At 36.8% G+C, this 12,232-nt stretch overlaps 2 protein-coding genes across 2 annotated transcripts; one reads left to right on the top strand and one right to left on the bottom strand.

The window, feature by feature from the left end:
• Positions 1-318: 318 nt before the first annotated feature.
• On the top strand, positions 319-3,382 carry sqh (Myosin regulatory light chain sqh). Its single transcript, XM_040716763.2, has 3 exons — positions 319-1,241; positions 1,295-1,489; positions 2,698-3,382. Exons 1-3 carry the CDS (start codon positions 1,023-1,025, stop codon positions 3,025-3,027), a joined length of 744 nt encoding a protein of 247 aa, XP_040572697.1. The 5' UTR covers positions 319-1,022; the 3' UTR covers positions 3,028-3,382.
• Positions 3,383-3,640: 258 nt separating this feature from the next.
• Positions 3,641-9,741, bottom strand: LOC121121786 (uncharacterized). The gene is made up of 15 exons (XM_040716761.2): positions 9,517-9,741; positions 8,924-9,117; positions 8,797-8,859; positions 8,314-8,736; positions 7,118-8,252; positions 6,589-7,057; positions 6,450-6,524; positions 6,281-6,388; positions 5,948-6,220; positions 5,136-5,885; positions 4,911-5,081; positions 4,513-4,854; positions 4,395-4,449; positions 3,992-4,330; positions 3,641-3,933 (listed from the first exon to the last, which is right to left on the bottom strand). Exons 1-15 carry the CDS (start codon positions 9,549-9,551, stop codon positions 3,818-3,820), a joined length of 4,548 nt encoding a protein of 1,515 aa, XP_040572695.1. The 5' UTR covers positions 9,552-9,741; the 3' UTR covers positions 3,641-3,817.
• Between the last annotated feature and the right edge of the window lie 2,491 nt (positions 9,742-12,232).

A 12,232-nucleotide genomic window follows, 5' to 3' on the forward strand; every position in this document is an offset into this window, starting at 1 on the left:
TAACACTTGTATATTATAAATTTTTTAAATGTTCCTAATTTTTTTTCAAAAATAATAGAAATTTTATATCCAATAATAAACACAATATTTAAAATTTACTCAATTTAAACATAGTTAATAAATAAGCTGACAGTTAATCAATATATTGGACCAAAATTATATTTACTAAACAAGTGTAAAATGGTTGAACTAATTCATGTTTAAACATGATGACTATTAGAGATTAACAGTCAGATATTTAAATATACATTTTTGATGATTCATATTCTGCAAAGACGCTTTATAAATGTTTCCATATTTGCAGTTGTATGAGATATTGTATTATGTAAATAATAGTGGTTTGACGATACAATCCATATGGATAGAGGTACGATATTTTCGAAGGGGGGTGAGGGAGAAATATCCTGACGTAAAATTAGCTCCTTGCAGACAACGCTCCTCAATACATGAATATAAGATCTTTTTTTCTTAATAAATTGGTTACGTGATTCTGAGCGAAAGATACCAGGGACCTGCCATAAACAAATAACGAGTATGTATTTTTTTTTTTTTTTGAGGCGAGCGCTTAATTTTTTTGAAATATTTTTGATCTAAGACCTGAATTTGACCTTTTTTTATGGAAAAATATCCTTTAAAAAATTTACCCTTGTTTTTACATTTTGATTTAAAATTTTACCCACAAATAGATAATTTTACTCTGATAAATACAAAAATCCCTTAATTTGGGAGGGGGCTACATCCTCTTCAGACCACCCGGACGCCCATTAAAGAACACACTATTCTTTGTGATTTCATTATTTAAATCATTTGTGGACCTTTGCATCTCCGTCTATCAATTCCTTCCTTCCATACCTATAGACTCAATACAATATACTCATGCAGGCCATGTACCTTATTAATTATTATCAGCTATAAGGAGGTAATCCTGAAGAAATGAGTCATAGGCTAAAGAGGGTTCGGTTTAAAAAATATGAGAAGGACATGTTTGTCAAAGCTTGTAGCTAAGATGACGAACCAATAAGATGATTAGAAAAAGATCCACAGTGAGTCCTGAGAAAAAGTTCTTTAACGCTATTGGTCAAGTGAAAAAAGGAAAAAGAGAGAGAAGAAAGAGAAAGAGAAAAATCCCTTCTCTTTTTTCAGTTGATTCTCCGTCATTCTCCTCCCATCCCAACTCATTTCAATTCACTACTTCACTACTTCTGTCTCATCTCTCCAACTTCATATTATTCCATTTCAAGGTTTGTGACTTTGTCTTGTAATTATTATATTTATTAATATTGTATTTTTCAAGATGTCTTCTCGTAAAACTGCAACTCGTCGAGGTACCACCAAGAAGAGGGCTCAAAGAGCCACTTCGAATGTCTTCGCCATGTTCAATCAGGATCAGATCTCTGAATTCAAGGAGGCTTTTAATATGATTGATCAAAATCGGGATGGATTCATCTGTAAAGAAGATCTTCACGATATGTTGGCCTCTTTAGGCAAGGTGCGTAACGTTCCAGGTTCCAATGACGCAACTACGCTTTTCCGCGTCTTTCCCCAATTGCAATTCTGGATCTTCTTTGACACTTTTATATTCCATCATGATTTAAAGAGCTCTAGACCCTCATAAATTAGTTTTAAACGAGTCATTTCCATTAGCACGAGTCACGCCCCTATTCGACGCTTCTATTTCCTCCCCTATTGCATTCGAATCAAACGAATATTATATTAATATCTGCGCTGCTAATTTGCGTATAAAGCGTTTTCACGTCATGAGGGGCCAATTTAGGTGTTAAACACTCTAATCCCTATTTTTATTAATTTTTAATGAAAGAAGTAAACTATTGGATGTACAAATGGGTCAATCAAATAAAAATACATAAACGTTTACCCTCTATATAAAATATATTTTCCCTATATATCTAACTCTAAAATATAATAAAAAGATGTTATTGCATCGTTTTACAATTTGATTTCCATGTTGTAGATCAAAATCAACTATTACAATGGAAAGAAAAATATTTTTTCGCTAATTACTCTACTTATGTCGTTCCCAATCAATCAAAAAATTAATCTAGCCATTTCTAGGGATTTTGTGGTACATTTGTATTTCTTGGATTTGATTAAAGTATCACTGTTTATTCCAATGGTATCCCATAATATTCAATTCAAGAGTAAAGTTTATGATTTTTATTGAAGTCATTTGATGGAGTAATCAAGGTTTTTTGGAGATTTGGCCATTTGATGTACTAAAAATATCAACTTTGAACATGGTGTCTACTTTAAATAGGAAGCTATTTTGACGTCATTGAAAACGATTTATTAGTTTTCAGAGGGCATTCTATTACTCATTTACCTTGAATCACGCTTCTTATTCTACTCTTCTATTTTCATCTTATTTTTTTAGTACAATTCATACTAATAATTGTTGCTGATTTGCATATTACTTAATTACGTCATAGCTTCTTCTTCATGCCAGAAATTCAATGTTAAATTATTCCTTTTGGAAATTTGATGCCATCAAACTATCGATGCAGTTCTATCAATTAGAAAACGAATTCATATAATTTTTTTTTAAATGATTCACCTTTAATTCAATGTTAACTATTATGATCCTAAAGAGGTTTTTTATATTCTTGTAAATGACCCTTATATATCTGTAAAACATTTAGTTTGTACGTATATATATTTATTGATTTTTTTGCCTTCTAGGATCCTACTGATGAATATTTGGAGGCAATGATAAGTGATGCACCTGGTAACATTAACTTTACTATGTTCTTGACGCTTTTTGGCGAGCGACTTCAGGGAACGGATCCTGAAGAGGTTATAAAAAATGCATTCGGTTGTTTTGATGAAGAAAATGCAGGTGTTATCCATGAAGATAGGTTAAGAGAGCTCTTAACAACAATGGGAGATCGATTTACTGATGAGGAAGTTGATGAGATGTACAGAGAGGCTCCTATCAAATCAGGAATGTTTGATTATATTGAATTTACTAGAATTCTTAAATATGGTGCCAAAGAAAAGGATGAGAAATAAAGATAATCTGGATCTACAATGTATTTAAAAGACTGGGGATATAATTTATTTTCTTCTTGAAAAATGATTTGGACCCCTCTAATTAACAGACTCTATCTTAACATTGTCTTTTTCCCTATAAAGTTTGAGTTTTTACGCCGGTAGCTCGAAATTTTGGATAATGTTAGCAGCCAATAAGTTATTTTTTTTATGTATTTATATAAATATTAAAGATTTTCTACTAATATAAGTCATTCTATTTATGTACTTCATATCTTTTGAAATTGTGATCATGAGAAGATATAATAATTAGAAAAAGTTATAATGTTGGAAGTTCAATAAATGTTGCCATATGTCTTGGATAAATGTTTTAAAATTGCCCTGTTATATTATGTGAAGGATCTTCGTTTGCATGTATAGTGAGTCATCCTAAAAAAATATTTTTTCCATTGTTTCCTTCTACCTCTCGTGCATTGACTTACCTAGGCATTGCTCCTCTTAAGCAGACAAGCGAGTATTTGTCAGATGAAAAACACGGAAATTTGGAGAGAGGGTAGGTGGGGGGGGCAAGGTCAAACCCTTAGTAACAGTATAGTAATGACTTATGATGAGTGAGAATGGAATGAACGTCTTGTTTGTCAGCTTTTTATCTTTATTTCACCACTGTGTAACATTCATACAATATCAACAAATATAAATATATATAAGTTCATATACATCATCACTAAAATATTGGTTTACATTATTTTATGTACTAAATTATTAACATCACAGAAACAACAATACCATATCGGTATATAAGGTTAAAAGTTTATGGTCCTTTTTTGGTTGAAGATTGTCTATTAGATTGAAGAGCAAGTACGTCACAGAACTCACAGTATCCGGGTGGGCCTATCGGTCCAGGTCCACCAGCCACTCCTTGTTTACCTTAAGTCATTAATGGGATATTTTAGAAATTTAAAATTGAGCTATAAAAAAAAAATACCTCGTTTTCCAGGGGCTCCCCTTTCACCCATAGGCCCCTGTTCGCCTACTCCTCTGGGACCAATAGGTCCAGGATTACCCCTCGGTCCCATTGGTCCACTTTCACCTATTCCAGGAGGGCCATGATCTCCCCTATCACCTCGGTCTCCTTTCGGACCGGAGCTACCATAAGGTCCAGGCATTCCTGGAAGTCCTGGAAAACCTCTCTGACCATGCTCTCCTTGTATTCCAGGATCACCAATAGGACCTCGTGGACCCGACTTTCCTGGAACACCTCTGTATCCTCTTCCAGGGGGCCCTGGAGGTCCTCTCAATCCAGAAGTTAATTCTGACAAACGATCTGTAAAATTAAAATCATTGGAAGTATAATATAAAAAGTTTCAATTAATAGATATAAAATAAACCTCTAAGAACAGAAGCGCATATATCTCTTAAGTCTTCTTCACTATATTCTCGTCCCTAAAAATATAAAACTTTTTCAATATATTCAATACTAAAAAAAAAAATATCAAGATTAATTACTGGTCTTCCATCTTTTCCATTCTGCCCTGGTCTTCCTTGAATACCAGGTGGTCCTGATATACCTGGAGAACCAGGTGATCCTGGAATACCTGGCATTCCCATACCACCTGATGGACCTCTTTCTCCACTTGCCCCTCGTTCCCCAGGAAGTCCTGAAGGTCCCATAGACCCTTGCCGTCCTTCAGGACCAGGTGAGCCATTGCTACTACTAATAGCATTAGGCATCACAGTAATAGTCTCACCCGGTGGTCCTGGAGGACCTGGAGGGCCGGGTTTTCCAGATTGACCAGGAAGCCCTGGTAGACCCTGTGGCCCAGAATTTCCTGATTTACCTTGTATTCCCTGTTAAAAGTGAGGTAATTCATAAACAGTTGACCTAATCTGCAAATTGATATTACTTGTGGCCCTTGTTTTCCTCTAGGCCCAACAGGACCCTGTCTTCCCGGAAGACCAGTTTGTCCTTCAATACCAGGAAATCCACGACCACCTCTAGGACCTGGTTTTCCCGTTACTCCAATAGGACCCGTTGGTCCAGCTTTGCCTCTTGGACCAATAGTTCCTGGTAATCCCTAAAATATGTTTGTTGCACTTTGATGATAATACAGCGCATAATATAAAATTACCGTATCCCCTTGTTTTCCTGGAGGTCCTTTGTGACCAGTCATTCCTGGTGATCCCTGAGAACCAGGAGGTCCTTTTTCACCGGTAAGACCTTGAACACCAGGCATTCCATCTTCTCCTGATTTCCCTCTATTTCCAGGTGGGCCAGGTAAACCAGGTTGTCCACCATCTCCGTCTTTACCATCGCGCCCAGCTTCTCCCTTCTCACCAGGTCTCCCACTGGGTCCAGAATCTCCAGGAAGTCCTGGAGGCCCTTCAAGACCAGGTTGTCCGACTGCTCCCGAAGCACCAGTTGGTCCAGGAGGACCATTTTTTCCCGGTATTCCAGGGTCTCCTCTTGCCCCACCTTCTCCTGGGGGACCCCTTTCTCCAACAGTACCATCTTTACCAGGTGGACCTGGCTTTCCTCTTAATCCTGGAGATCCATCATCTCCTCTTTCACCTTGATCCCCTCGTTCTCCACGCTCTCCTTTAGCTGCAGGAATACCTGGAGAACCAGGATTTCCGTCTTGACCTCTGGGACCAGGTGCACCTGGAACACTGTCTCCAGCAGCTAGAGCTCCAGGTATTCCTGGGGGCCCTGGCTGACCATCTCTTCCTGATCTTCCGGGTAGTCCAGTAGGACCAGGTTGGCCTATGTCTCCTTTTGGCCCTCGTGAACCATCTCTTCCATCTTTACCAGATAAACCCAATTCACCTTCTTCTCCTCTTTCTCCTTTAGCTCCTGGAATTCCATCCAATCCTGGTAGGCCCTAAACATTCAAGTGTATCAGTAAGAAGAAAGCCCAATTTTAAAAATCTATTCAAAACTTACAGACAATCCTTCAGATCCTTTTGGACCAGGAGGACCAACTGGTCCAACAACAGTAGTTATATCACCAGCTGGACCACGTTCACCAGTTTTTCCTTGTTGACCAGGTAATCCAGGACGTCCTTGCTCTCCTGATGGGCCTGGCTTGCCACTAGGCCCTTCTTTTCCACGAGCTCCAGGTGGTCCAAGAGGACCAGGAAGACCTATTTCTCCTTTTAATCCTTCAGGGCCAGATGGACCTCTCAAACCAGGTGATCCTTGAACTCCAGGTCTACCCTAGAAGTTAAACGCTCATAAACAATTTATAGAACATGTAAGTAAATTTAATGTACTTACAATTTCACCAGGTAATCCAGGAAAACCTTGTTTTCCAGTTTCACCAGTATTGCCTGGTCGACCCGGTGCCCCTCTTTCTCCAACTTCTCCTGGTCTCCCACCTCGTCCCTTTTAAAAATCAATTTTTAAATATTTTACAAATACCTAGATTATTAGTCTATTAAATTACTGGAAGGCCCTGAGATCCTGGTGGTCCGGCAGGACAAGTTTTTTCACATTGGGGAAGTTGCGGCTGTTCCTTTTGCTATTCATAAAACATCGAATACATAAATCTCATTAAAATAGTTCGCATTGTCTTAAATACTTACAGGTAGTTCATCACAAGTTTCGCGTCTTACACTATCAGGATCACAAGTCATTACCATCCACTGAAGGTCTACAGGCATAGTAGCAGATGAGTCTGCATCTTTTGCAATCAAAATTTCTCCGTTCAAATTAATACGAGAATCTACAACTTCAAGAGGCTGAGCACCAACAGGTTCACAATTTACGTATAACAAAACATTATCTCTAAATACACCAAAATGAACTTTGGTCCATTGGTCCACTGGAACAAATATATCATCCTTATTCCATGTGAGCGTTTGAAGAGTCCTGTCATACTTCATGATTGAAAATTCAATGGTTCTACGTCTTGGGTCTAATCCAACAGCAAATTGTGGGTTACCTGATCCATCAGTAATTCGAATCAAATGCCAACGATTTTGAATGGGTTCTTTAGCTCTAAATGTTGTAACAAAACTGAATTGCTCGGGTAGACCTTGGTTAAATGTTCGACTGAAATATTTTTCAGAGTTATATCTTTGTAATATGATGACAATGGAGTATAACACCTACGTTGTTCTCATACTTAGATCTGCACTCGAATCGATTCCATAAGCCGTTTGCATCTGATTTGAGCCTCTCACACGAGAAACTCCGGGATAGCCATCAAGGTTAACATCTAATTGGAATTTTCTTATGAAGTCGAAATTTTGAAGATCGTCTTCTCCAGGTTTGTAATCAGCACAAGGATATGTACTATAATACTCATTTTCTCCATAACTACCATAATTCGGAGCAATCGATGTTGTGCGTGGTGGTGGAGGTCTAGTGTTTGGACGAGGTTGTGGGGAAGGACGAGTAACCTCAGGAGGTGGTGGTCGTGTGACTGGCCAAGGTGGTGGCGGAGGTCGAGTAACGGGTGGAGGGGGAGGACGAGTAATTGGTGGAGGAGGTGGACGGGTGACAGGAGGTTCGAGGTTTGGAGGAGGTGCCCTTGTAATAGGAGGAGGGGGTGCTCTGGTAATGGGTGGAGGAGGTGGTCTTGTGATTGGAGGAGGTGGTGGCCTCGTGATTGGAGGAGGAGGTGGTGGCCTCGTGATTGGAGGAGGAGGTGGTGGCCTCGTGATTGGAGGAGGTGGTGGCCTTGTGATTGGAGGAGGGGGTGGTCTTGTAACCGGAGGAGGGGGCCTTTCAGTATTTGGAGGAGGTGGAGGGGGTCTTTCATTATTTGGAAGAGGTGGAGGCCTTACAAACTCTACTTCACTCATCAAAAAGGATGCATCGCTTTTGTCACTATCGTTACTCAATTCAGTTAGTTGAAGAGCACCGTTATTTTGTCTAATCCACAGGTTTTCGTTTCTCATATCATGAAATGAAACATACCCATCGAAAAACTTATTTTCCGTTACTCTGAAGGAACATTCTCTTCGGTAATCACCATCTCTAGACTGTCCTCGTTCTGCAGTAAGTATGCCTCCTCGATTTCTAAGAAAGTAGCCAGGCTGTAAAGTGGACTCAAAGGAAACAGTACCTTCTCCTCCTAGGCCATTGACCATTCGAAACACATGCCATTCTCTTCTTAATGCACTAGGTAGAGGTTCATTTGGATAATCGCTTCTAGGCCTACTGACCCACCAATAATTAGACGGCATGGCCCTTGATTCTACTCTCAAAGTTCTTCCAATCATACTTTTCCATCGGTCATACCCTTTTTAGTTAAAAGATAATTTTAGTATTTTTTTTTCTTTTAAAAGAAAGAAGCAACTTACGCTCTACTATACCTCCACCGTAAGGATCAACCATCTGAAATGCAGCATCTTCTTTATCTCTATCACTTAAAATTTCAGATAGTTGAAGACGCCTATTTCTATGTCGGATAAAATATCCGGGCCGTATTGCAGATTCAAAGGATGTGAAACCATTGAAAAATTGGTTCTGTCTAATAATCCAAGAGCCTTCTCTTTTAAATGTTGGATTGTTTCGGAATTCCTCAACGAACAATTGACCATCACGATGAATAAGATAGTGGCCAGGCCTATTTTCGACTTCAAAACTAACACTGTTATCTCCGTGTAGACCAGGTGAAACGACACGATAAATAGTCGGTGTACGCATGAGATATCCTTCAATACCCTCATCAATAGACCAGTAGTAAGAAGGACGATTCTTGCTTAAAACTCGAACAACTTCAACTGTGAAAATTCAAGCAAATAAAGTAATTAGTAACTTGGATAGAAACCTATTTTTCATACTTTTAGTCGTAACTGTAGTTGTTTCTGGGCGCTCAGAAGGAGACTGATCCCCGCGTTGAGGTCCTAAAACAGTCATAGAATGGAGATAATATTTTTTATCCTATAGACATTTCACCAAGCTACTTACCCCTTTCAGCTCCATACTCATCATAATTGTCGTAATAGTAATCATTATCACCTTCATAATCTTCTCCATATTCGGTGTAATAATATTCTTCTTCTCCATTTTGGGGTTTGGATTTGGGTCGGGGATTGGCAATAGTTAAGGATATAAAGATGTTTATAGCCAAAGCCGAGAGCATAAAAGACCTCAATGAGAGTCTAGAAATATAAAAAAAGGTTTAATATCTTTGTATTTAACTCATAACCCTTCAAAATTAGATTGTCCTTCGTAGTCTCAAAATATAAAAAAAAGGGCAAAAGTCTAATTATATCACCATATGCTTTTTAATATAATAACCATGGGCAAATATAAGGAAATTTGGCAATCTGCATGAATATTTCAAAATCATAAGCAAGTGGTCACATCTATTCTCATTTATGAATGTAGATCACATATGTATGCAGATTGCACTTTAAAAATCATTTTTGAGTCACGGAATGTTTTGAATTGAATATAACGCAACTTATCAGATATAAAAATGAGGGTATCATTGGAATTTAGTATCCTCTCATATACAATACCATTTTTTTAATATTTTTAAATATATCCTAGTTTACCTTTTGCACCACGGCTTCCCTAAGATCTCCTCCATGCTTTCGAGGATTTTCTATATTCTCATAAAGACCCAATCTGTTCCCAAGTACATTTTCAAGCAAACTAATTAAAAACATATTTTTTGCTAAGTTATACATTATTTTTATTTTTATTATTCAGTATGGAAAAAGATGAGTTTTCTAAATAAATCTTTAAATAAAACATCTTGTACCCAGACGCTTCACACTAACTCTTCTCAGGCACACACTTGATATGTGCAGAGAGACTCCTCCTACTTTCCTTTGTGGCTTATCTATCTATGACCAAGCAGAGTGATAATATTGATGCTACTTCCCTGCTGATTCCTTCAACCCAAGGACAATCCTTTGAAAATATGAAGGAGGATCAATTGTTGTTATTATTATTTATTCGTTGTTCTGTCATTTTCGAGGTCAATGTTTGGTGTTTTTCTCGTGCAAAAAAATAATAATAATAAGAAAAGAAAATATTAAGTTTATTCAGTAATTACATTTCATTCAATCATGTTTGTGAATACATATGTAAATACGTCAATTGGTTGATGGGTTTGGTATTTCCTCCCCCTCTTAGTGAGTGAATCATTCATAGTGATGTGCAGCGAGCTGAATTTTTACTACATGAGTATTTTCGGAGTCTCAAAAAAAAAAAAAAAAAAAAAAGTACTCGAGGGATTACGAGTTTTACTCGTTACTCGCCTGAACATTCCATACTCACTTTAACACTTTTTGCGCCCTAGAAAACTCGTCAGTCAAAAAAATCATATTTTTTTATGAATTATTTAAACTTGTCATTAAAAAATGTGTGTAGTTCTCTAGAGGGCTCTCTCTCTTTGTATGTGCAATATATTATATATTGCACATACAAAAGGATCTTATAATAACAATAATACTATGATACCAGAACATTCAAAATAAGGTACTTATGACCATACCAAATTGTTTTAGTAATTTATGTTCCAAAAATTAATCTAAAAATTAGTTTAACTTATTTGAATCGTGGTTATGAGCGTAAGTCAATGGTCAATAAATCATTATTTTACTATAGTCTGGCTATAACTTGTAACAAATATGTTTTTAGTGGAACTGATGCTTATCAATATGAATGCATATTAATGATAATATATAGAAAAATAAAAGTTTTTAGACGGCTAACTAATTCCAAGCAATGTCGAGTACTCCCGCTAGTCTTAAAAAAATCAAACAAAGATTATATTTAAAACAAACTGGGATTTTGAGTACAAATTTTGTACAGAAAAGAAGTATGTCTAGGAAGATTTACGTGTTATAATGGGCTTGAAAAAAAAATCCCATCTTTTAACGAGTTCCCAGCAATACTTTGCTTTTTGCACCCATGAGCCGAGTTTTGTGTCTTTTTTTTATTTGCTTCATAAGACTAGAGTACCAATTTACGAGTTTTGATCGTGGTACATCACTAATCATTCATGCATATTATTACCTTCCTTTGGTTTGATATGTACCTATGTACTTTGAATAGTACCTATTTGGTCAATAACAGGTTTTGTGAGAGGCCCATTACCTATATATTTTTTTCTATATTACCTTTTTCGTTGTAGACAGAGAGGCGCCAATTGGTGTGTGCTTTTTATTTTTTAAGGATGTCTGCATTTTCATACCTGTTGCTTGCTTCTCCTCCTGAAGTGAGTCTCTGATCATCACCAAGACTACTCCACTAGTTATGTACTACTCCTAAATCCCTATTGAGCCCCTCCATGATTTAATGTCGAATTAACCTCCTAATAAATGACGTCCGCAGGATTTTATTTGTAGAGGGATTAGTTTTTTTAAAGTTCAAACTTTTGGGCCGGCCAATTTGATCAAATGGCCTTTTGTTTAGAAAAGAATTCTATACCCCTATTTCTCCATTTAAAATTCTTTCCACACCGCAATAATTTTGGGATCATAAAGACAGTAACCAATTGATTTGGGTGTACAGTCCCTCCAGCCCCCCTCCTGCAGAGACCCCTGACTATGAAATTTTGATGTCTTCTTTCCCTGGCAGATGTTATAAACTATATGTTATATTATTTCCCTTTTTTTCTATCTATTTTTTTGCTTGATCGACTCTCACCGAATCTTCATTTCATGATAACATATATATGTATGCAGAGTAATAAATTTAATGATGCGTTTCCATTAAATTCCTTTTGATTGGCCTACAAAGAAAGTAAGAGAAGACACATCTAAGGTTTTACCCACTAATATATATAGAAATTGACATTTAAAAGAAATGACCGTCACCTGAAAGAAGGAATAGACCATATTGACTCTAGTCATGACGATTCTACGTTGTTTTGTATCAGTGATGTGATGATGTTAATTTTACATCTTAAATAACTGTATGCTCCATATTTCAAACAGGTTTTCTCTCTCTAATATAACATTAATAATAATAATTTATACATTTGGTAGAAAATATGTAAGTTAATAAATTTTAAGAAAAACAAATAACGACAACTTAAGAATGAACAACTGTTCCTTGAGAAAAACAACATACATGTATTGTGTGTACATAGGCTTAGAACAGAAGATCATCATTATATATATCTGACTGAGTAAAAAAAACAAAAAACGAAATAATAAAATCGGTAGTGATAAAAGCCCATAGGAAGAAATGCAAAACATTTTTCGTGAAAAATGTATTCACCTTAAGAGTAACCTAAAAAATGTGGATCGTCAATAC

The sequence above is a fragment of the Lepeophtheirus salmonis genome, chromosome 7 (assembly GCF_016086655.4).
Source record: "Lepeophtheirus salmonis chromosome 7, UVic_Lsal_1.4, whole genome shotgun sequence".
Taxonomy (NCBI): Eukaryota; Metazoa; Arthropoda; class Copepoda; order Siphonostomatoida; family Caligidae; genus Lepeophtheirus; species Lepeophtheirus salmonis.

Coding starts and splice junctions, on each gene's coding strand:
- sqh (XM_040716763.2), top strand. CDS start 1,023: ATGATTAGAAAAAGATCCACAGTGAGTCCTGAGAAAAAGTTCTTTAAC. Junction 1,242..1,294: donor TCATATTATTCCATTTCAAG/GTTTGTGACTTT, acceptor GTATTTTTCAAG/ATGTCTTCTCGTAAAACTGC. Junction 1,490..2,697: donor TGTTGGCCTCTTTAGGCAAG/GTGCGTAACGTT, acceptor TTTGCCTTCTAG/GATCCTACTGATGAATATTT.
- LOC121121786 (XM_040716761.2), bottom strand. CDS start 9,551: ATGGAGGAGATCTTAGGGAAGCCGTGGTGCAAAAG. Junction 9,118..9,516: donor GGGAAGCCGTGGTGCAAAAG/GTAAACTAGGAT, acceptor TTATATTTCTAG/ACTCTCATTGAGGTCTTTTA. Junction 6,525..6,588: donor AAACTTGTGATGAACTACCT/GTAAGTATTTAA, acceptor TTTTATGAATAG/CAAAAGGAACAGCCGCAACT.